Source organism: Patiria miniata, unplaced genomic scaffold (assembly GCF_015706575.1).
Source record: "Patiria miniata isolate m_02_andy unplaced genomic scaffold, ASM1570657v1 HiC_scaffold_3, whole genome shotgun sequence".
Taxonomy (NCBI): domain Eukaryota; kingdom Metazoa; phylum Echinodermata; class Asteroidea; order Valvatida; family Asterinidae; genus Patiria; species Patiria miniata.
This window is the reverse complement of record NW_024037069.1, coordinates 38,848,139-38,873,981: the sequence shown is the minus strand read 5'-3', so window position 1 is coordinate 38,873,981 and position 25,843 is coordinate 38,848,139. Positions and strand designations below refer to the sequence as shown.

Sequence of the window (25,843 nt, the reverse complement as noted above, 5' to 3'; positions counted from 1 at the left end):
TCACGTAAAATGTTTTAAATTGAGCAAGTTGAATCCACGTTTGTGTGTAAATTTGTATTTGTTTTCTATTTTTTTTATTGTTTGTTGTGTGTTTTCCTGAAAAGTGTTAGCGATGTAGTTCGTTTTCGTCTCTTATTTTTTTTGGGGGGGGGGGGGGTGTATCAGTGAAACCGCGATAAAAGTGATGCCGAACAATTAGATTTATTCCATATAAACAAAAAGTTTACCACTGCCTACCCCCTAAAAAAGGGGGAAATCCACAAAAATCAACTGACGTTCTGAACAAAAACTTAACAGCAGTATACATCAAAATAATTAGGACGGTGTTTGCTTCAATTGAGAGGGGGAAAAATCCCTTTGAAACATTTTGGGACACTGCAAAGTTTGTGTTTTTAAAACTGTTCTTGTAAAATTGTGCAACTTACCCATGACTTGCTTTCCCTCGTCTGAGAAAAGGCTTTTTTAAGCTAGCAGACATTGACTGGACTACTGTATTCATGTGTCGGTATTTTTGAGGTAGCAGACTCGTTACTTTTGTCTCGAAATGTCTGTTTTACGACGCATAGAACTAAGGCTGTGTAAACGGTGTGGATATCTCACGTTAATTCTTACATTATTAAATTTCAAAGGCCCTAAGCCTGTTTTCGTTGAGTCTTGCGAAAAGACGCAATGCGCATTTTCACCTTTGTTCCCTGTTGTAAACAGGTGGTTGCAAAGATTTCATTGGTCAGAAGTTGCCGCACGCGCTGTTGTGCGTCACACGTGACTTGAGCAATTGAAAATGAGTGAAACATGCATCATGCTAAATGGGAATTGAACAAGTTAAAAAGACGCAATGCGCCAACGAGTAAAACATCATTAATGTTACCTCAATGTCTGAGAGTTTTGGGTTATTCATTACATTGTTTAATCATGGAGGATATGACTCGTCGGAGTCGTCGGTCACGGAAACAGTTGCCGCCGAAGATCGTGGCCTTTCGACCTCCGATGCTTCGACCGCCGGATGCTAGATTATTGGGGCAAAGCTTAAGGACCTTCAATGTTTAGTCCGTTAGCAATCCTATTTGTTGTAGTCATCAACTAAAAATTGAAAGATTAAAGAGTACTATTTCGTCTGTCGTCACTATTTGTGTAATACAATTGCTTTGGACATTGCTTTGGTTCTGAACCAAAATAATGTAGCTAAACCGGAAACGAAGCCGAGGTTTAAGGAAAACTCAAAGAAGCGCCTTATTTTTGAACAGCGCCCTCAACTTGAAAATGATTTAAAGATGGCAGCGCCCGTCATGCCCGTGGCCCCGTGACCGTGTTGAACAATAATTTTGTAAGTGGAATCATGGAGGAATTCCTTGCTCTATGGTGGAATGAAGCCTTGCAAGACGTGGGTACGGGTGTGGTGTGGTTGACTTGTACCCACTGGCACCACTTTGGGGATATTAGGTCATCAGTTGTAAAGGAAATGTGTATAAACAATTGAAACTCGCAAGCCGTTCGGCCGGTGGCGCAATGGCCGCGGGCTCAAGACCCGTCAATGTGGCGGGTGCGGATATCTGGGATTTTTTTCACGTTGGCTTATGTCCGACATGGCCGGCAACCGATGAAAACTGGTGTGCAAATGAATAGATGTTTTCATCAGTTGACGTCTAGCCCTACAAACAGGGCAGGAAATCACTAATTTGCTCTCTTTTGAAATTGATCTTATTTCTGTTGAGTGTTGTTGCAGCAAATGAAAAAAACAATAGCATACCGGTACAATATATGCCGAGGTGAATGCATATAGTAGTAGTCAAGGAGTGTGTGTGTGTGCCGGCACTGTCTGACTGGTGTATGACTGAGTATTCAATTACTAGTGAATTTGACTGCAGCCTTTTAGCCTAGGGTAATCAAAACGGGAAAATGTCCATACTCGATCGCCACTTACCTGCCGCCAAACATATCAATTTTCACCTCACCTTCATGACCTTGTTATTTCAACCAAGAGGAATCAAAGAACCAGCGGAAATGCGAAAATAAAATAGGCACAATGTGTTTTTAGAGCACATTTTCGATGCACACGTCGTGCAAAACTAAGTTGGAGCAGCCAGTCAACAGCGGTACGTTAATACGCATGACATCGACAACCAAGACGTCACATGAGCCGGCCAATGATAGTGCAATACGTCATTATGAATATTTATTTTCTCATGAATATTTAGTTTATTTCAATGGCTACTTCAAATACGTCCAAAGATTGATTATTGCAACAGCGATCGTGCTCGGCCTAGCGGTTAAGAGTCTCGTGTTTCAAGCAAGAGTCAGAGGTTCGAATCTCGATGAAGTAAGTGACTGATTAATAAATAGAAATAAAGGAAAGGAGAGGGTGAGACTAGAGTAGAGGAGGGAAAGTGGAGGGGAAACCATAAAGAATGTAACTTTTGGCGCTTGAAAATTAATTGAAAAAAGTGGTGATTGAGTATAAAAATTTAAACAAAAAAACACTCAAAAATGCACATAAATACAAACAAGTTTCATTTTATTGAGAAGTATGGGATCAGTTTAATTTAATGTCCATAACCTTTTTTTTTTTTTGTGCTCATTTTTCAGATTCGGGCATAACCGTTTCTTCCAAACCAGAACGCAATCTCCTAACTGAAGAAAAGCAATGTTACAAAAGAATATAAACCAAAGGGTTGTACAGACGCTCTGCTCTTCTGCTGTTCTGTGATCTCAGCATGACGAAGCTGTTCCACCCAGTGCAGTTCCTGCAATGCCAAATGTCAATAGCATCAAGATCTGTCCTACACAGAAGGTCCTCAGTTACCCTATCGCACTTCCCAAGGTTCTTTGCAAAGGATGATGGTATCCTGAGAATTCCCTCAGTTACCCCAAACCCTTGGCAATCGTCAAAAAGGACGTTGGCATCTTTTCCAAGATTGCACCTTATACCCTGCTTCAGAGTGTATGTAATATCACCCCAGAGTCTTTCCATGTCAGCGGTTGCAGCTGCATACCAGAGAAATAATTTGTCCTCACCATGCTATTCACTAAGGGCGTGGTTTTCCCAAGCCAGCAGATCTCTAAATCCGTCAGGGAAAACGGATCAGGAGAAAGAACGAGTTTTGCTAAGCGAGTACGGGAGGACGTATTCGGCCACAAAGAGGTACACTGAGCGGAGACTTTGGGAGCAGGAATCCGACAGTGAAGAGTTGGTTCAGGAAAGGCTCGATGACTTGCCTCCGGAGGACACATTTGGTACCCTGACCAACAAGTATGAAAAGAAGGTGAGAGTAAAATGCCCTACAACTTCTGGTTGCAACCATTTAATTTGTATGTACTGAGCCCAATACAGGCTGGATCAAGCAAATAGACTATTATCATGAGCTGGACCCACGGCATGTGTGGTCTAGCCATAGAGCACGGGATTCATGATCGTGAGGTTGTGGGTTCGAGCTCCGCCATGGCCATGCGTGTTGTGCCCTTGAGTAAGGCGCTTTAATACCTCAGATACTCCTCTCAACCCAGGACGGTGTTTAATGGGTACCAGCATTATTCAGTGCTGGGAAGGTAACAGACTCGCTGTGGAGGAGGTGTGGCGATCCCCCCACAGCAGCATACATGTACGAGTCAGGCCCAATCACTAATGAAAGAGAGATGGGCACTACGTTCCTGTGAACACAAGTTCGTCCCCTTTACCTTTTTTTTACCAGTCCATCTCCACTGAAGTATCCCATTGTACATGTTGTATAGCACAGCATCTCAACATTAGCCCCTCCTAATCAAATCCTACTGTCTGGCATCTCGTGCTGAACCTGTTTCTACAAAACAACAGAGGATGTCAGCGAGTCTCTGGCGCTATAACCAGGCTGCTTCGGGCAGTGGAGCTCGTTATTGGTAGGCAGTCCACCTACATGTAGGAGAAAGAGCACTCTGATCACAAACCGGGGTAGTTAGAGCTTGTAACCTAGGTCGGCAGTCTACCTACATGTAGGAGAATGACCACTCTGATCGCAAACCTGGGTAGGTAGAACTTGTAAGCCTTGGTTGGCAGTCTACCTAGGTACTCCAAAATCCCCCCACCGTACGTCACGGCGTTAGGCAGTCTTCGACCAGTGACTGAAGCGCTGGTGTGACATTGCAGCCCCTTGGCATCGCTGGTTGTCTTGTGTTCCCCATGCCATCGGATCCAACTCCTCAGGGTCAAGTCTTGTGAGGTTGATGGATGGCGTACCTCCTTTCTCACGTTATTCTCATCACTACGCAGGTTTCTTCACTCTCATTTGTGGGGACGACATCGTCGATTCAAAGGACTACCACTACTACTCAGTGACTTCAGTCATCAACTCACTCAGAGGACAGTAGGAGGGGCCAGCAAATATCACGGGCACCAAAAACTTGAATTTTGTTTTGATACATTGCGTTGCTTTTTTTTTTTTATATTCTAGTTTCACGTAAAAGGAGATGCCTTTGATCTTGAGGTTGACAGTGAAGACAAAACTGAGGGACAGAGTTTCAGACCGCCAGGCAGGCAAAACACACCGGACTGGTATGGTAACCAGATGAAGAAATTATGCAAAGAAGGAAAGGTAGTTGCATGACCTATTGTCCGTGTTCATATACATGCAGCATGCATTATCAGATTTCTTTTCCTCAATTTTGTTTGCTTTGCAGGTGAAAATGAAAACAGTTCTCATGACATCATTTAAATATGCTTTAAGCTCTTGAGCTTAAAGCATATTTAAATGATGTCATGAGAACTGTTTTCACAACTGGTTTCACAACTGAGAAAACAGGCTTTGAAATTGCTGCCTCTGTTGTAGATTTGGGCGCAATGCACTCAAAACTGTTGTTTTTTCCCTGACTTTATTCATCAAAATCAACATTTCTGTAAATGAACCCTGAAATTTTAGGTAATAAAGATGTCATTCATGACAAGAAATGAAAATCACATTTTGACGAAATGTTCACCCTCTCAACGTTGAGCGGGCGACTTGATACCCTTTTGTGTGGAGCGCAGGGGTGAGGTAGTAGGTAAGCCTCAAAAGCTGTAAAGGATGGGAGAAACACTGAGTAAAACGCTGAGCCAACACCCAGTGCTGGGTCGGCACAATTATGACAATCGTACACGTCACGAGCAGTGACCATTATGCCATTTGGTAAAGAATTTGCGGTTATTTTACCTGAAAATAAACCCTACTGTCTAGTTAACAACGCAGTTGCTAACCAAACGCCTGTCAACTACAATAGTGGCCAATCACATTGAAACCAGATGGTCAAGTGGTACATTGACGCCTTACGATCGGAACCTATTAGGTTTCTCACCAATAATGGCAAACAGTACATTGAGACTTCTTGTTTTGTATGTCTGCCACCTGCAGTTGCTGGAAGCCATTGACGTGCTGGAGGTTCGCATGCTGAAGGAAGACAGGGTGCAACCGATAGAGTTCAACTACGACGTGCTGATTGGGGCTTGCGGAAGGGAAGGCTACACCAAGAAAGCGTTCAAGCTTTACAATCAGGTATGGACTCTGGAAATGCTTTGTGATGCATCATGAGAGCTCTCCCACAGAGATCTGGTACAAGGTACCCTGTGGAGACATGTGCATAATAGGGAACCAAAGATTGTACACGTCTCCACAGGGCAATTTCTATAGGAGAAATACGTCTCCACAAGTTTATCACGAAATAGATATACATGTATGGATTTTACTCAAAAACTAAGAATTTCCAAGATGTGTTGATCCGATGCAAATTGAAGTATTTTATGTAAGGCCCAAAAAAAAAAGTCTCTGGTTTCTGGTATGGAGCTTGTCCAAAAAGTGGTGCGCCGACGCGGCTTTTTTTTTTTTTTACCCGACTTTTTTGCTTCAAATTTGCTTCAAATGTCGGCTGATGACTGCAAATGGTGCCCGACTAAACTTAGTGCAAATACATGTATATGGGAGTCCAGAGAGGCCACATAAAGCTTATTCTCGATCATAACCCCATCTAAAAACACGTTGAAATTGCGCAGCAGCAGAATTCCAGTCAAACCAGTGAGTTTTGCGGTTTTGAGACATCATCTTTCATTGAAAAAAAAACTTTTTCATTTTGCCGACGCGCATGGCTACGGCGACGCGCGCGCATACCAGAAACCGGAGACTTTTTTTTTTTGGCCTAAGGGATGTTAAGTCCCATTTCAGCCCAGGAAATTAATTCTGGTTAGCATTTTGAAACTACACTTTCAAACTCTAAAATTTAGTACACAAGAACAAAGAAATGACTCCACAAGGATACAAATTCCAGTATGCTGAGAATGTATACGTGCATGCACTGGTTACCACGCTTTTGTATCTTGAATGTGATACACGATACTGGATAATTCATATTAACTTACTGCTTTTAAAAGCATCCTACAAGGGTTAAACATGCACATCACACTATGGTGAACTGCAAATCACAAGCAATTTCTGTTCAAGTGAAAGTAACTTCACTCTTTTTTTGTTGTTGGTGTCATTTCTTTAACTTGGTGTGTAAGTATGCCCTCAGGGGTGAAAATACAACTGAATTTAACTTCTGATTATTGCTACAGGTAAAAGGGCAATTAAATATTCCAAACTGAAATTCTATTGGAATAGACAAATGGTTTACATAATTATTAAAAGTTTCTTTTGTAAAAGCGTTGGTTTATTTTTTTAAAATAATTTCTGTTATTCTACAGCTTGAAAGAAGGGGGGGGGGTTGCCTGTGAGTTTATTTCATTCATGGTCAGATTCTTGGGAAAGAATGTAGTATCCAGACGCCACTTTATTGGTTGTGTACAAAGTCTAAGGAGAGTCAAGTATTTTCTAACAAAATTTGAAATGTTTCTCAGTCCCAGATTCATGTCTTTTCAACATTTTTGCAATGACTGACCTTTATTGAGATGATATATAAAGAAAAAAAGTGTTATCAGGTTGCAACATTCTTTCCGATTCTTGTATGAGTTATGTACGCCGATATAATAATGAAAACACTCAAAACAAACCAGCATCGTTTTGGTGTTCACCACAGATGAAGAAGCGAGGCCTGAGGCCTTCAGACGTCACCTTCACAGGTCTCTTCAACGCCTGCGCCGAGTCGCCCTGGCCGCTGACGGACGGACTGACCAGGCTGCGCCACCTCCACTCCCAGCTCCAGGAGAAAGGTATCACCGTCAACCAGATCACCCATCATGCCATGATCAAGGCCTATGCAAAGTGCGGTGACCTCCCGGTGGCCTTTGACCTTTTCCGTGACCTCTTGTCGTCAGGTGTGGAGCTGACCTCGGAGAGTTTTGCCTTCCTGCTGTTCGCTTGTGCCAGCGATAAGGAGAGAGGGTTGCTTTATGCTATTGAGGTAGGCAGTGTAGGTCTGCTAAATAGACCTGTCTGTGACTATCTGTGACTATCTGTGACCTAACCATTTCATGCTATGTAAATTTCCTCAACTTGTGATCATTCTGTGTTGAAAAAGTTAAAGAGCCTGACAGTTTGATCCTATAGACCTTTATTAGGCTGCCACCTTTTCAATCATGTTCCCTGTATCCAATAACAGTACTGAATGATAATGTTTTTTTGTGCAAAAAAGGAACCAAACTATTTTCCCTTCCAGCCTCGCTTTGGTTACGTTGATTTGATGGGAAAAAAATAAGATGGCCGCAACATGATATGGTCTATTAGAATCTTTCTCGAAGGCAAACTTTTAACTTTTGATTTTAATTTATGCATTATGCAAACAAACTATGGTTGGTACTACAGGTTTAAGACATATAACACGTACCATTATATTCATTTTAAAATGTTTGCTTTCTAAAAGGTACACCAAGTACGTATTGCATGTGGGTCATTTTATGTGTTTTTTATTTGTGTATCAGACTGGTCAAGTGCTTGAACATAAATGTAGTATGCAGTGTCAGTGAACTTTAGAGTGCAAGACGAAATGCTAACATATAACTGGCAAAAACAAAAATTCTGATAGAGTACACTCTTCCTGATTTGTGGAAGCTATTTTAAAGCTCTACATGTATGTAGTATCTTTAAGTTCTTTTTGCAACTTGTTAATCCCACGTACAGGCTTGGCGTCAGATGCTACAACGAGGTATCAAGCCTGATATCTACACATACAACCTCCTTCTGAGGATTGCAAGGGATTGTGGGATAGGTGATCCAGAGGCGGCCACTCGCGTCCTCCTTAAACAGGCAGAAAAACAATCAGAAATGCTTCCGGCACCCAAAAAGAAAGGCAAGACAGCTTCAGCTCAAAGGTCGGCTCAGCCTAAGGTTCAAAGGTCACAAGATAATCCGATGACGGGAATCATGGAAGTGAAACCACTTGGAGTTGAAGATGAGGTGCATCAAGACGTTGTTACTGGTGCAACAGATTCCATCAGTCAGTTGGGAGCTGCTGAGAAGACACTGGTTCCCCAACAGGAGGAGCTTCCGAACCTTCTGGACCTGTCGCCGGATACCAGTCGAGTCCACTCTCTAGCGAACGTCTCGACTGCCTCGGATCGCCTGGCCCTCCTGGGTGGTGCCAGCGGCATTCTGGCAAGCATGAAGAACCAGGGCGTGATCCCCGACGTCAAGTCCCTGACGCTGATGATGGAGAGCCTTCCCATGACCACTCAGGACGAGGAGAGACTTCTTGAGGTGGTGGATGAGTACAAGGTCAGGGTAGATGTGGATTTCTACAATGCCATCATCCGGAGGAGGTCTCGCAGGGCGGATCTTGAAGGTGCTAAGGTATTGGAGAAGTTTCTTTGACCCTCTCACAACTTCATCATACCCATGTGTAGTCAGTAGCCATCTTGGCGATGTAAGGCTTCATCCAAAATACTTGGCTACGTCTAACAGTAACACATGGGTGTATGAGAAGTGGCTTCGGCCACTTATAGTTGCAAGCCGTGACCAGGTTAATGTACTTCAGATGCGGTCTGAGTCTCATGTGCTTACATGAAATTCCCTTGTCTGTCATACATCTAGGTCACTGTTGAAGGCTACCTATGCACGGAGACCATAGCTCAGAAGTTAAATTGTTCAGGTTTTGTTCCCGATTCCAGGATTTCTTTGTCAGATTTTTCCCCGATTTCAGGAGATTTTAAAGAATCCCTTTGTGAAATCAGGTTTCAGGTTTCAGGTTAGTCTGCAATCCTTTAGGTTTTATCGTTAGGTATTTTCACCTATGAAAGTTTATATAGAACACAAGAAATGGGTATTGTAAGGGGTGCCTTTAGTCAATTCAAACATAAACCATAGGCCCCATGTTGCTCTTGGGCCTTCGGCAACCCTCCAACCCTCTGCCATTTATGTTGCGGATGTTTCACATTAGGGCTGTCCATTTTCAAATAACTAAGTATTCGATTACTCGAAACTGGGTTTGACCGGATATTCGAATATTCAAAACTCGCCGATCAAGTTAACCGTGTGCCGCACCGATGAAAAGTTGCGGGCAAAGCTCGCCAGTTAAAGTTTGTGTGTGGCGCGGCGATCGATATTATGGGCCGCTCAACTTGTTTTGCAGTTACTGTTTTATAACTGTCAAGGGCAATAACCTGCTAAAAGGATGGCAACAATGAACTGCAGTTGGCGAAAAGGTTACGGTCAACATAGAAGTGGCATCTGACAATAAATCACAACTTTACGATTAAAGGGAATATACAACATTTGCAAACATCGAAAAATAAAACTACCAAGTTTTTACAAAATACCTTACTAGGATGTTGGTAAATGACAGTCTAAGGCATCCTGTAAAATTATGGCACCTGGTGTCAAGTCATTTTCAAGAAACTTGTATTTTTTTATACATTTCCAACGGTGGTCAGCCAATCACCGTTGGAAAAACCTAACTATTTTTCAACTACTGCTCCAAATTTACAATTTTCGGTCCAAATTTTGTTTGCTATTGGTTACATGTTCATGAACGGGTGCAGGCCAGCTAGACTGGTTCCCTTACCTTACAATTTTCCGACAACTATAAATTGATCCATTTTATCTTTAGTGGAGTCGGGGGAACCAGACTACTTAAACATTTTTTTGTTTTTCTTGGTTTTTTCAAGCATTTTCGAAACACCAAACTTCAAAACATGTCAGTTAAACAATATTTGATCTAGGCCTATTATACTAACCCCTCAAATAGTTCATTTCTGAAAATTACAGCAAAAGCCAATGATGTACATTCCCTTTAATATAACACAACAGTTATGTGTGTACGTGGGTACTTTTCATCCCGAATATTTGAACTGGTAAAAAGCTATTTGAATTTTCGGTTGATGATTGAACAGTCAAATATTCAGTATATCCGGACAGCCCTATTTCACATTCCCCCAATCTTACCGCTTATATTTATTGAAAGTGTGTGCGGTCTGCACTGAAGGTGATGTGATTTACAAGTACATGTAAGGGCATGTTTGACGGGTTATGAATTATCTTATCTCCTTTTAAATACAGGGTGAGTTAAAAAAAACCGAAACCCAAATGTTCGGACTATTGTTTTAGTAAAGTTCTGCATGTAGCCCTTTCAAAATCTAGGATATGAAAGCCCAATTCAAAGGCTTTCTTGTAGTACATGAATCATTCAAATCACTTATGTACTTTTCAAGTTACGGAATTTTAAACACAACCACCGTTTTAAAGTTCTGTCCACGGACCACAAAATGGTAGGTGTTCTTTCAGCAAAACGAAAACAAATCATACAGGGATGTGTATGAATTGTTTTCGTTTTGCTGAAAGAACGCACACCTTTTTTTGTGATCCATGGACAGAACTTTAAAACAGTGGTTATGTTTAAAATTTTGTAACTTCAAAAGTACATAAGTGATTTGAATGATTCTTGTACTTAAAGAAAGCTTATGAATTGGGCTTTCATATCCTAGATTTTAAAAGTGCTACATACAGAACTTCACTAAAACAATAGTCCCGACAATTGGGTTTTGTTTTTTTTACTCACCCTGTATCATGTTATCCCACTTTGTGTTTATACAATGTTTCCTTCCTTCTTTTTTTTAACCAAAGGATTCTTATGAGTTATTGTACCCTTTTGCTGCTTGGCTGAGACTGTGAATTGTTTCTTAATCTTTTTTTGCCAGGCTGTCTTGCCGCTGATTCAGCAGAAGGGTTTGTTCCCCAACCTACGGACGTTTGTCAATTTGGCCTGCGAATGCAGCCGGGCCAAGGATGGAATACAGCTCTTGAAAGACATGAAGGTGAGTTTAGAAAAGGAGTTAGGAAATTTTACCTACATGTATGAGCAGGATCAATAATTGAGGAAACAAACTGAATTTCTGAAAAAAAAATTGCCAACCTTATGCTGTACTTATTTGGAAACATGAAAGGCAAAAAAAAAATAGTCAGGTCTCTGGTCAGACCAAAGTTCCGGAATCAATGTGGCGACGCGTTTTTTTTTTTTGGGGGGGGCAATTTAAGCTTGGATTGTACAGACAAAGTGGGTACTATTTTGCTTTTTTTGTGTCCTCATATACATTGGTTTCCTCCATCATTGGCCTTGGTTCCCCAAATCATTTTCCTTTGTGCAATTTCCCCTTTTCTTGATGCTCCTTGTTACAAAAATTTGAGGAGGTGCGGCAATAGAGGGCGCTGTTGTAGCTACCACGGAAAATTTGAAGGAAAAAAATATTGACACGCAGGATTAAAATTGATGCGCGCACTGACCAGAGACCAACTATTTTTTTTTTTGACCTAATATGATACCGATTAAAATGAGCTACGTGCAGGAACGTTAATGTGCATTTGATGAAGTCATCATCGTGTTAATATTTTATCAATTTTCAGACAGCAAATTCTGCACTTTCAGAATTCAGTCTTATTTGCTTTTACACACTGAGGAGACCTTTGCCCAGTACACAGACCTACGTAGCTTATGAATAACGCTCAACTTGCTAAAACACCTGTTGCATGGATCTCAGTTTTATTTGATTAATAACCAAAATGAAGGTATTTACTTTGGATATTTTTTTCAAATGGATATATTTTTTTCAAATTATTTTTTGATGTAAATTGCAAAAGTCAGTTTTTTTCCAGATATAAAAGAAAAATCATCTACAATGCATAAAAACATATTAAATATAATTAATGCATTGTAGATGATTTTTTGTATGAAAAGGTATGTCCGAAATTTACATTACAAAATACAAATTACTTAACGCTCACTGCAATGGCACAACATTTTACATAACAATCTAAATGCTGTTAGTGGCATTTTATGACACGTATGCACATTCTAGACAATTTGGCACATCCAAAACCAATTTTTTTTTTGGGGGGGGGGGAGGCCCAAAAAGATGGTATACATTGTATTTCTTTTTTAAAGGGGTCACATTAATCACCTACCTGTATCAAGGTTTATTGAAAACCAAAGAAAAAGGAAAGTGTAAAAAATGTCTTCATTCTTTCCCTGGGTAACCTATTTCTGACGAAAAAGTACCCATTGTTAGGGGCCATGACCCCCGTTGCCCCTTTGAGATTCTTTTCTTTGTCATTATGTCTATTTGCAGACAAGAAATCATTTCAAATTTAATACCCACACTGTAGTGTCTTGGGTTTTCTAAATAAAAATGGACATGAGAGGTTTCTTTGAAATATGAAGCCACCTTTTTAATAGTGAGGTTGGGTGCTTAATGGTCAGTGTGCTTAGCTTTGTGGGGGAGAATCTGAAAACTTGACCTGGTCACAACACACAAGTTACAACATGTCTATTTGCAGCCATGAAATCATTTGAAATTTAATACCCACACTGTAGTGTCTTGGGTTTTCTAAATAAAAATGGACATGAGAGGTTTCTTTGAAATATGAAGCCATCTTTTTAATAGTGAGGTTGGGTGCTTAATGGTCAGTCATGTCAGTGTGCATAGCTTTGTGGGGGAGAATCTGAAAACTTGACCTGGTCACAACACACAAGTTACAACACCCCCCCCCCAGGACAGGGAACGAGGGCAAAGCAAAACCTTGTTCATATCAAACTAGAGGTGTTTTAAAGAATAGAATCTCAAACATTAAAGATGGCCTTGTTCAGCTGAATATTCCTATAATTATTTGTGATACCGGAGTCTTATATAGCGCACGTACATGTATCTACCAACAATTAGGTACTCAAGGCGCTGGAAATTATGTCTATTATTAAAGACCGTTAAATGAAGTTTATGAGAAATATGAGACCCATTATGTAGCACCCAATACAAGGTGCTGTGGCGCATATTGCAGCCACTGCCAGAAACACCGGGGCAAACCCCTTCTCAATAGCGATAAGTGTTACTGTGTTCTTTAACGTGTATTACACAACACACGGGACCTACATGTACGGCTTTACGTCCCATCCGCAGGACAAAGCAGTAAAGTGCTTTACTCAAGAGCACAAGCACCATTTTTCCACGGTAAGGATTCGAACCCATGTACCACGGCACACAAGTCGAACACTGTAACCATTGGACCACAGCACCCCGCGAAACGGGGGATGGGGATGAGGCAAAACCTTGTTCATATCACACTAGAGGTGTTTCAAAGAATAGAATCTCAAATGTTAACAGATGGCCTTGTTCAGCTGAATATTATTACCTACTGGAAGAGTCTAAGTTACCCAAATAAAACATCCTTAACTTTACCTATAATTAATGGTCACCCCCGCAAAACGGGGGATGGGGTGAGGCAAAACCTTGTTCATAACACTAGAGGTGTCTTAAAGAATAGATCTCAAACGTTAAAGATGGCCTCGTTCAGCTGAGTATTAACTACTGGAAGAGTCTAATTTACCCAAATAAAACATACTTAACTTTACCTATAATTATTTGTCACCCCGCAAAACGGGGATGGGAGTGAGGCAAAACCTTTTATCACACTAGAGGTGTTTCAAAGAATAGAATCTCAAATGTTAACAGATGGCCTTGTTCAGCTGAGTATTAAGTACTGGAAGAGTCTAATTTACCCAAATAAAACATACTTTTAAGTATGTTTTAAAAGTTAAAACTTTACCTATAATTATTTGTCACCCTCGCAAAACGGGGATGGGAGTGAGGCAAAACCTTGTTCATATCACACTAGAGATGTTTCAAAGAATAGAATCTCAAATGTTAAAGATGGCCTTGTTCAGCTGAGTTTTAACTACCAGAAGAGTCTTAACCCTAAAAGGACCGGGTTATTTTGACCATCTCTCAGCCGTACACCATACATGTACACGTACATGGGGAAATTCAGTTTTCACGGCACGTAGCACGGGAAAATTTTTTGAAAAATGTTTTTGGTATCAAAAGATGCGCAAGGCTCGAAGCTAAAAAGTCATGACAGCTCGGGTCGCAAAATTTTATTTTTTATGGCTATCACGGAAAAAGTTGAGGGGGGGGGGGTAGGTTGGATTCCGCCCCCACCCTGCCTCTTTAGAGTTAAGTTACCCCCCCCCAAAAAAAACACCCTTAACTTTACCCAAATTTGTCAAGAAACTAAGAACACTTGGGACCTTTATGTGATTTAATCTGTTTTCGAAAAATGTTTTTGGTATCAAAAGATGTGCAAGGCTCGAAGCTAAAAAGTCATGACAGCTCGGGTCGCAAAAGTTAAGGGGGGGGGTGGATTCTGCCCCCCCCCCCCGGCTCTTTAGAGTTAAGTTACCCCCCCCCAAAAAAAAAAACGCCCTTAACTTTACCTGAATTTGTCAAGAAACTAAGAACACTTGCGACCTTTATGTGATTGAATCTGTGACAGATCTGTTATTTGACTTCTGGTTTGACTTGTAAATGGCTTGACCACATCCTGCACCACATCTTGCTTGTCACCCATTGCAGGTAGCAGGTCTCAATCCAACCGTGAATGTCTACGATGCTTTGGTGACTGCAGCGGCACGCAATCGGGACTATTGGTACCAGACCGAGCTGCTGAAATGCATGGAGAAGGACAAAGTCTCTCCTAATGAGCGAATTCTGCAGAAATTGGAGACCATGGCAGCGTTTGGTCAGAACCCTTACAAGGTAATTGCTATATCAAATATGTGAGGTGATCTGGTAAATTGAGACAGAACTGGACGGAGGTCAAAATAAGGGTTGTGAATATTAGGAAAGAGAATAAAATTCTCCTTATAATACTGTTTCTTGCACTTCAGTCAGACATTTTGTTCACAAAGTATGGTTGTGTAAAATTTGCATTTATCAACATGTCAAAAAAGTAAAATACTGAGAATTTCTTTTGTTTTAGTTTGTAGTTTTTGTGAAAATGAGAAATGCCAATTGTTTTTGTTTAAAAACACTTTTATTGCACAATTTGTATACTATTTCTTTAAAGCGTGGAGCAAAAAGCTCCATGTTTAAAACATGTGTAGTAGACATCTCAAAGACGACGAATATCAATACATCTGAATATTGAATAATTAAATTCACCCTCATTTCTTGTTTGTTTTTGCATTTTTTCCCCACTACGGCCTTCGCCCAGTTCCGTCTTATTTTGTCAGAATTACTCACATACATTTCCAAGGCTGCGTCTACATTACTTGGCTATGGCTAGCAGCAACACGTGTCTATGGGAAGTGGCTTCAGCCATGTCAATACTGCAAGCCGTAGTCATATAATCCAGTAGGGCCTTATGCTCATTGACAGATCCCATCAGAACTTGGAGTGCTTTGGAATTGCTGGGCATTTGCAGTGGTTGATAATGCGTCTGCACTAGAAAGCAGGTTGTCTTCCACCGCAATTTTATTTGTGAAATTTGTTTTCATCTTCAACTTTTAAAGGGGCACTAGGTCATGAAATCCCTGAAAATTTCATGCTTTGGATTGTTTAATTATCCTATTTCAAACATCTGGTTGAAAGAAAATTACCATTTCCGAGAAGAGACGGAAAAAACCCGGTCGTTTACATCGGACACGATGGAGTAAGAGCATGTTTTTTCTGTCCTTCAAAGTACAATATGTACACAGCACGGCTGTCCTCGCGAACAGTGTTGACCAATGACCAATGCATAATATGTGTTTTTTTACACGTCCGCAAAAGGCGAACACTTTACGGATGAAATCACAACTATAGCATTCAAACAGCTCGACTTTTTGGGGTCGCAAAGGTGGACCCCGAAAGTCGTTTTCGCACGCATAATAGGGAGGTTTCGCAAGTGAACGGATACACTTACACTTACGTTTAGCTATCCGTATCCGTTTTTTACTTACGTGTAGCGAGCGAGATATGCGTGTCGTCTGCACGTATGACGTCATACGCCACTCACTATCCGCTAAACGTGCAGACGACACGCATATCTCGCTCGCTACACGTAAGTAAAAAATGGATACGGATAGCTAAGCGTAAGTGTAAGCGTATCTGTTCGCTTGCGAAACCTCCCTATTAAAGGAATAACACAAAAACGGCCATTTTTTATTGGATAGTTGTGTTGATGTTTATATCCTACTTTTAAATGTTCTTTCGGTTTAACATTATTTCATAAAAAGCACATTTTGTTGGCCATTTGGGCTGTTCCAGGACGTAGTGTCCCTTTAATCCTGCTGATACTGTTGTGGAAATAAATTTCTTTATAATAATATATGACATACATCAAAATTGTGATATTTGGATAAATTGTGGGGTTTTTTTCACCTGGGGAAAGGGAACCTGAAATGCATGCCTCAGTGGCCAAATGAGATTGTGAATCTTCCCTGTAGGGGAATTTATAGATAGATTTAGTAAATTAATTTTAGCTTCATTTTTCTAGGATAAACATCTGGTATGTGCGTCCATAGGTTACCAACCTACATGAACATGTACTTTCTCAATTGTGTGTCAGTGCAAATTGCCTCAAATCCATTGGAAGATGCTGTAGGCTGTACATGTATACATGGGCTCCGTGCACAAGTTCCCAATTAACGATATTTTCTTTAAAGGAAGGGGGAGTAATTTCAAACAAACAGAAGTTCCACTCCATCACTCCTGAACTTATCAAATTACACTGGCTTCCAATCACACAAAGAATCAACTACAAGGTCATCATTCTTATGTTTAAAGCATACTGGAAACAAGCTCCTGCTTACATTACGGACATGCTCCAAATTAGTTCTCAACAGAGACTACTTCAATCATCAACCTCCTGTTCACTACACTTTTTGAGCCTAGAACCCATTGTGTCTCTTTTACTGATACTAGAAACAAGCTCCCGCTTACATCACGGACATGCTCCAAATTAGTTCTCAACAGAGACGACTTCGATCATCAACCTCCTGTTCACTACACTTTTTGAGCCTAGAACCCATTGTGTCTCTTTTACTGATACTAGAAACAAGCTCCCGCTTACATCACGGACATGCTCCAAATTAGTTCTCAACAGAGACGACTTTGATCATCAACCTCCTGTTCACTACACTTTGTTGAGCCTAGAACCCAATGTGTCTCTTTTGCTGATAGATCATTTTCTGTATACGGCCCCAGAGACACTCCTGAAAGCTCACCTGTTTCAGGAGGCGTACCATCAATAATTTTTCTTCTTTTTGGTGCCCCATCCGGGCCTTAGAGCAAATTTTTTGATTTTGGCGCTTTATATATTTCTTTTGATTGATTGAGTTGGGGAGACTATTTGGAGATCAGAACGCTCATACCACATTTTCACTGGCAAGTGCTGATAAAATCCTACAATCATGCACCCTATAACATATAATACCGGTACCATAGTGTACAAATGCCCCCTTCTCACAACTATTTTTTTTGGGGGGGGGGGGGTTTGCGATAATTTGCACGTCAACTTCTACAATTGGCTACTGCCATTTTTTTTTTAGGATTTTTTTTGGGGGGGGGGGGGCTAGACAAAATTTTTGAGGGGCTACAGCCCCCCTGTAGAGCCAGGCCTGCCACAGCCACGAAAACTCAAACATTCTCTCATATTTGAAATGCTAATTAAAAAGCCACCTTGTTTGAAATTGAAAATGCACCAGACGGAAATGAGACATTTTTTCCCTTTTACCCTTGGAATCAATTAACATTTAATTAAAAAAAAGCCACAAGAACCAGGATCTCAGGCTGGAAGGGACAAATGAAACAGAAATAAAAAAAAAAAACGATCAGCCTTTACTGATTCTGATTAGGTTTGGCCTCTCTCGAAGCAAGGCATTAAGTGATTTTCCCGCCTTAACCATTCTTAAGCCGCGTATCCACAAGGTAATAAACCGATGTTTGTTGTTTGTCTGACTGCCAGAGGCTCAGCCCATGGACTTGACAAAATTGACTTAACATGCTTATTGCCAAAAAAAAAAGTCTCCGGTTTCTGGTATGGAGCTTGCCCCAAAAGTGGTGCGGCGACGCGGCTTTTTTTTTTTTTTTTTTACCTGGTTTTTTGCTTCAAATGTCGGCTGATGACTGCAAATGGTGCCCGACTAAACTTAGTGCAAATATTATGGGAGACCAGAGATGCCACATAAAGCTTATTCTCGATCATAACCCCATCTAAACACACGTTAAAATTGTGCAGCAGAAAGATTCCAGTCAAACCAGAGTTTGGCGGTTTTGAGACATCACCTTTCATTGAAAAAAAACTTTCTTATTTTGCCGACGCGCATGGCTTCAGCGACGCGCGCGCATACCAGAAACCGGAGACTTTTTTTTTTGGCCTAAAGGTAATATACAGGGTGAGTAAAAAAAAACGGAACCCATACCCAAAACAATGTATTTCATATTTAAAAAATATGTAGCACCAAAAATAATAATGACTGGAAAGCCAATTTCAAAAGCTACTTTTAGATGGAAAAAACTACTGAAATTGCTCAATCCGTTCAAAAAATATCACCATTTAAACGCAATGACCCTAAAACCTGTCTCGTCCAAAAAATCAATTTATTGTGTGTTTTGACTGTTGGAACAACAAAGAAAATGACGCAGAATACTTGTTTCAACAACTGTCACCAACCGTAGCACACAATATTTTGATTAACAACCCTGGTTAAGCAAACAATATGATTTATAAAATCTACTTTTTTAAAAGACGGGCCTTCAAAAGGACTTTGTTGCATATTGTTAATGTTTAAACTAAGATTTCATTGCTGGTGATGTTTGAAGACAATTGTGACGACGATTGTTGAAATCGCATTTTTTGGACGAGACAGGTTTTAGAGTCATTGTGTTTAAATGGTGATATTTTTTTAACAGATTGACTAATTTCAGTAATCTTTTTCATCCAAAAGTAGCCTATGAAATTGGCTTTCCAGTCATTATTATTTTTGGTGCTACACATTTTTTTAATTATGAAATATAATTTTTGGGGTTTGGGTTCTGCTTTTTTTGACTCGCCCTGTGCAACGTTTGCTTTGGCTTTAATTTTCAGAAATGGATTTGTGGGTAAGTAATAGTATTTTATAGCAAATAGTGTACACTTACCTGTTTAGAGGGTTGTGTGTTCATAGATGCTGGAAAAAACCAAGAAAAGAAGTGCTGTTCTTGTAATCTGGTTCCCTGACCCTACTTCAGACAAAACAGAGCAATTTATAGACGTTGGGGAATTGTCAGGTCAGTGACCAGACTAGCTGGCTTGCACCCGTTTAGGGATGTGTAACCGTTTGCAAACAAAATGTGGACTAACTAAATTTGGTAAATTGGGGTAGTATTTGAAAAAAAGTCAAAATTTTTTCCAACGGTGGTCAGCCGACCATCGTTGAAAATGTATTGAAAAATTCCACCTTTCCAGGAAATGACAGCACACCAGATGCGTGAACTTATATTTTTAAGATATATGTTATTTTAAATTTTTGACCAAGTGTAGCAATAAAAAAGTTGGAGGTCCAAAATATTCCAAGCAGGTCGGGATATATTCTCCCACATTTTTGTTTAGCCTCACAAAAGTTTGATACAGTAGACCTGTAACATAAAGACGTCATGTTTCCTATTCAAGGGCGGATCCAGAAGACAATTTTGGTCCCCCCAAAAAGTGGGTCAAAAAATTACGGCGTGGGGTTCGGGGCCTGCTTAAATTTTTTGGATTCTAGATGCTCTGTGGTGCGATCTGAGGCAATTTCTGACCACTTTTACCAATGTTTTTTGAGGAAAAGATGGTGGTGTACTCATTGCCTGCCTTTATTGTGACGTCACATAAAAACAAAACAAAAATTGGTTTCGTTTTTTGGGGGGTGGGGGCATGGCCCCCTTTGGCCCCCCCCCCCCCCTGGATCCGCCCTTGTTCCTATTTGCAGTTTAGATTAACTTCAGATACAGGTAGAAGACGTACACAGTAGATTAGCTTTCCACAGTGGGCAACCTTTAATTTCTTACCTTGAGTAAATGAGATTGAAAAAAAAAAAGCTCAACATGGATTTAATGTTTTTTACAGGAAATTGAGTTGCAGTTGGCGAACACGTGTTAGGAAAACGTGACAATGCAAATAGTTTCACTTGAACTTTAGTGGATATGTTTGTCATATTCAGATAATCCAGAAACTGTCTTCTACCTGATGAAGATTTATTCCCCACCCCGAAGAAGCAACATTGATAGGAAGTTATGAGGTCCAATGTGATATTCTGTCCAAGTGGTTTAAGTCCTTAACCTTTCAAGCATATTCTCCTACGCTTCATTAAAACTATCAGTTTCATTCTTCAGTTTAGAGTTCAAATGCCACATAATTCTTTTTGTTGGGGAAGGGGTGGGGGTAGGGGAGGTATCTTGACATGTTTCAGGATTATCTATGATTTACTTCATCTGAAAAAGACAAAACCTTGTTACAGACTAGTGCTACAGATTGATTCCAAACAATATGATTCCTAAGATTTGACAGAAGTAGGGCCCTACATGAAATGTTCAACATTTGAAACAACCAGAAGCGGCCACATCATGACATCGAACAACTCCACACAACAGTGGTGTAACTATGGTGGGGGGGAGGGGGGGATGGAGGGGGGTGGAGCTTGAGGCATGAGAGCCCCCCCCCCCCCCCCCCCGGTCAAATGAGGGGAAGCAAATGTGAGCTTTGTATTGTTCAAAACCCATTGAGTTCTCCCCTCCAGGATATGAAGCCACCTAAGTGCTCCACCCCCTGCAAGTCGGCCCCTATTAGACACGGACTCCAGAGTCAAGTCAAGGGGAAAATTCAAACATCACGTTCGCAATTAAAATCTAGTTCGGTTCACCTGAGCCGCTTTTAGTACTACATGTATTTGGTTGGGTGTTTGGCTTATATAACGAACACATTTGGCTTACGTTATTAATCAAGGAAGTCCTTGTATGTTATTTTTTTTTTTTTAGGGAAGCCGAAGCAATTGGGCAACCAGGCAGCAAACCAGATTGAATCATTTCCGAGGGGTCTACACCAAATGGCTTGACCGGATGGGGCTGGAAGAGACACCACACCCATGGAAGAAGTTTTACAGACCTAGAGGGGATCCTCCTGCCTCCCTTGAGCACAAGGAATGATGAACAGGTGATCTGGCAGACTATGCTCAGAGATGCTTATATGGGCCATGGTTCTCATAACCCCACCAGGGCCAGATCCAGGCTTAGATCAAGTAGGGTGTTTAGCTGCCGAGAGGAAGGTTTAGCAGGCATAAGCTGTGTTTTTCTGCACGATTTTCATATTTTCTATGGCCAAAGAGGGGGTTTACCCTCCCCCTCACCCCACGGAAATCCACCACTGCACTCTTCCCTTGGTGGAAAGCGGCAGTGGCAAGCACCACACCACCCCCCTTCCCATTTCTTCCTTTGCTTTCGTTTGCAAATCCAGGCGCGGTTCTAGAACCAATATTTTGGGGGGCTAGCAGGGTGGATCCAGAATTTGGGGGGGGGCTCATGCCATATTTTCAATGGGGAGCGCCAATAAAATCCTGAAATCATTCACACTATATTAACTACAAATGCACCCTTGTCACGACTATTTCTTTAGGGGGAGACCGTTCACAATCCTTCTTTTTGCTATAATGCAATTTCTTTTTACGGAATTTATTTTTTTGGGGGCTAGCCCCCCGTAGAACCGCGCCTGGTCAAATCGTCCCTCATTATAACCATTCCTCGTAATGCGATGCCCTGTCCAATTATATTCAAGTATGGAAGTCCTGGAATGAATGATGCAAGCTATGCGCAGGAATGAAATAACAAGGACATTGATAAAACCGAAGGACTCATGAGAGCCTTCCGTTATTAACTGAAAACATGAAATTGAGCTTTTCTGTAGAAAATACTTTTAAGATTAGACAATTATATAAGATGGATTAAGTTTTATAAGTTGTGTTGTACCACCCGCTGAGTCTGCGTCTGTTGTCAACCTTTTTTTCTTTTTTGAGTTTTTAATTTGGAAGATTTCTCTGGGCAATGAAATTGTTTATACTCTGCATCTGTACATGTCATTTTATCACTTAAAGGGAAAATACAACATTTGCAAACATCAAAAAATAAAACTACCAACTCATTTTGAAATACCTTGCTGGGCTGTTAGTGAATGACAGTGTAAAGCATCCTGTAAAATCATGGCACCTGGTATCATACTGTCACTTTCAAGAAAAGTGGTATTTTTGTATCAATTTCCAACGCTGGTCGGCCGACCAGCGTTGGAAAAAAACTGGCTTTTTTTCAAATACTGGCCCCAATTGACCATCGCACTTGTTTGCAATCGATTACACACCTATGAACGGGTACAAGCCAGCTAGACTGGCTCCCTGACCTTACAATTCCCCAATGTATGTAAACTGCTCTGTTTCTTCTTATATGGAGTCAGGGAACCAGACTACAGGAAAATGATTGTTTTTCTTGGTTTTTATAGCATTTTCGAACCCAAAACCTTAAAAAAGTCAATGTAACTATATTTGCTGTATATTTCCAACCCCCCAATTCCATCCATTTCTGAAAATTACAGCAAAAGCAAATGATGTATATTCCCTTTAACTTCCCAGAAAATCGTCCTTTTATTAAACTGAAACCAATTCCAGCTGCAAAAGTTACTCAGGATTTCCATCATCTGTCCGACTTTTTGCTGTGAAATAAAGGCAACCATATTTGCATATGAAAGCTTTAAATCCATTGAAACAGCCACAGTAATTATCCCCGCCAAGGAGGTTATGTTTTCATCGGCGTTTGTTGATTGGTTGGTTTGTCTGTTTAAAAGATAACTCAAAAAGTAATGGCCGGATTTGCATGAACAAAATTTTAGGGGTGGTCCTTATATTTTGGAAGTGATCGGAAAGTGATCCGAATCTGGGTCTTCATCCTGAAATTTTTTGAAGGATTCTTCACCTTTTATGGAGTATTTCTTTTGGGTGTATGACCATATGGCGATGAATTTTTATGGTGTTTTTTTATAAGTGTTTTATGGTTAATGATGTCATTCTTATTCCTTTAGATTAGCATAACTTAAAAAAAAAAATGTTGCCTCCCTCGGAAAAAAATCTGAAAAACTACTGCAATATGATTTGAGACACGGAAGAGAGAAAAATATTCTGAGAGACATCGTGCCGACAAGCTGTCTGTTATTTCCAAGGGTCCTCCGGTCATTGCCTTAAAAACGGTCCAAATGAGGTAAATACCATGGCAACCCAACAGGACACAGCTGATTTGAACAGAAACACATCATCACTTTTCTTGCCGAGGGCCCGTCATTGCACTATAATCACCTGACAGATACAAGGGCTCTCCACACAGGGGTAATTGATTAATATCCCCCTCGGGCTGATGACAATAGAAACTATTGGACTTGCAATAGGAAATATTGGACTTTCACGTAAACAACAGCTGTGGTTTAATCTTACAAATGGGAGAAAGAAACAACAGTTTTAAACATTTTTTTACTGTATGTTGATAATGTGAGATGAAGTTTATTACAAGACTAAGCAGGCACATTTTTAAGGCATGAACATTAAACAATAAAGAATATCTGACTGTGTTTTTGAATATATGCTAGAATTGTGTAAATGTTCTCCATAGTTTGGAGAAATAGTTTGGAGAATAGTTAGAAATTTCAAAGAAATTATTCCTAGGATAATAAAGACCTAGATAATAGGGAAATCCCCCCCCCCCTTGACCTCAAAACAGTAGATATTATCGTCGATTGTAGCTTACTTGAAAATGGGGCAGAGCCAGTTGTCCGAAAAACTGTTTCAAATTTCAGCGCTTACAATCTATGTATTTTATATCAGTACCCTGTATATGAATAGGTAAACAATTATTTGTTTCGTGAAAACACACTTCCATATTCTATTATTTGACGTACATGTACATCAAAGAGGTACAATAATTCAAAATGTGCCTTGATCAATAATTCATATATTCAGATTTCGAAGAAATTTGACTCGAATGATTAAAATGTCAATTGTAGAGTTCCATTCATTCCAAGCAGATTCCATTCTTTCATTTACGCATCTATTTTGCAAACAACATTTGGCATTTTCATTACCTTGTGAGTATATATTAAAAGCGGTACAAAATAATGAACTTTAAATGGTATTTTTTTAAGCTGTAAAAAGGTTTGTATTTATACTGTTTGTGGTTGTAAACGCATGTTTCTTTAACTGAAAATGCTGCTAGGGACACTGCTTTTATTGAACCATCGTCTTTGTCACAAATTCACAAGACTTTCTTTTTGAAACATTGATTAAATTTTTTTCCACGGAATAATTCGCTTTTGGTTCTGTGCATGCGGTGCGATATTGCAGAAGGTCTCACTGGCGTCAACGCGGAAATACTATTACGTACAGGGACAACATTTTGATTGAATTTCATTCCACAAAAAAAACCCGACTGGATGGTTGACATTTAGAAAAGATGCAGAGGTGTGGTGAATGCAATAGGCCATTGTCTGGGTAACCGAGTGCGCAATCAGCTCTGGCTGTGTTGCAAGTCTTGCATGAAAGTCTTGCATGAAATCGATCAAAATGATCTCAGCCAGAGCTGATAACTGCGACGCCTATAAATGCGACTCCGATGGCACATTTGGAGCACAATACTTTATGTATACCTAGATTTATAGCGATATGGGATAAATACCACGTGAGTTTAACATTTCTGCACATATTTTGCCCACATTTACAAACTTCACAAACATCTTTCCCAATTTTTACAAACCATTTTTGTTGAGTAGGCCCAAGGGCGGATCCAAGGGGGGGGGGGCCAAAGGGGGCCATGGCCCCCCCAAAACGAAACCAATTTTTTTTTTTTTATGTGACATCGCAATAAAGGCAGGCAATGAGTACACCACCATCTTTTCCTCAAAAAAACATTGGTTAAAGTGGTCAGAAATTGCCTCAGATCGCACCACAGAGCATCTAGAATCCAAATTTTTTTCGGGGCCCTTAAGCGATCCCCGAACCCCACGCCGTAATTTTTTGGACCCACTTTTTGGGGGACCAAACATTTTTTTGCCCCCCCCCTAAAATTGTGTCCTGGATCCGCCCTTGAGTAGGCCTATGTTATTTTATTTTATTTGCTTTTGAAAAATTAAAATTTTGGTAGTTATATTTTGCGGGAAACATGGGGCCTTATGATAATAATAATACCGAAGTCTATTATAGCGCACGTATCTACCAACAATTAGGTACTCAAGGCGCTGGAAATTATGTCTATTATTAGAGACAGGTAAATGAAGTACATGAGAAATATGAGAACCATTATGTAGCACCTTTATAATGGTTTACAAGGTGCTGCGGCGCATTAAGCAGCCACTGCCAGAAACACCGGGGCAAACCTCTTCTCTTAGTGTTAGCGATAAGTGTTACTGGGTTCTTTAACTTGCATTACACAACACACGGGACTTACGGCTTTACGTCCCATCCGAAGGACGAAGCAATAATGGTAAAGCGCTTTGCTCAGGAGCGCACACCATGTTTCCACGGTCAGGATTCGAAGCCTTATTTTTGTCAGTTTTCCGGGGACAGACCTATACCGACCGACCACCAAGTGACATGTAGAAGCTCCTGCCAGAGCTTAAAAAGAAGTCAGTTCGAG

At 40.5% G+C, this 25,843-nt stretch overlaps 1 protein-coding gene across 3 annotated transcripts; it reads left to right on the top strand.

Annotated features, from left to right (window-relative positions):
- The first annotated feature begins 1,202 nt into the window (after positions 1 to 1,202).
- LOC119737850 (pentatricopeptide repeat-containing protein 1, mitochondrial-like) lies at positions 1,203 to 21,724 on the top strand. 3 transcript variants are annotated; one of them, XM_038212475.1, is made up of 9 exons: positions 1,203 to 1,324; positions 2,584 to 3,260; positions 4,422 to 4,562; positions 5,355 to 5,495; positions 7,009 to 7,332; positions 8,049 to 8,717; positions 11,060 to 11,176; positions 14,762 to 14,944; positions 21,164 to 21,724. In XM_038212475.1, the coding sequence occupies exons 2-9, from the start codon at positions 2,712 to 2,714 to the stop codon at positions 21,329 to 21,331; spliced, it is 2,292 nt and encodes a 763-aa protein (XP_038068403.1). In that variant the 5' UTR covers positions 1,203 to 1,324; positions 2,584 to 2,711; the 3' UTR covers positions 21,332 to 21,724. The 3 variants fall into 3 exon arrangements, with proteins under 3 accessions (XP_038068403.1, XP_038068404.1, XP_038068405.1); XM_038212476.1 differs by lacking the exon at positions 1,203 to 1,324 and adding an exon at positions 1,327 to 1,391; XM_038212477.1 differs by lacking the exon at positions 1,203 to 1,324 and adding an exon at positions 1,365 to 1,385.
- Positions 21,725 to 25,843: the final 4,119 nt, after the last annotated feature.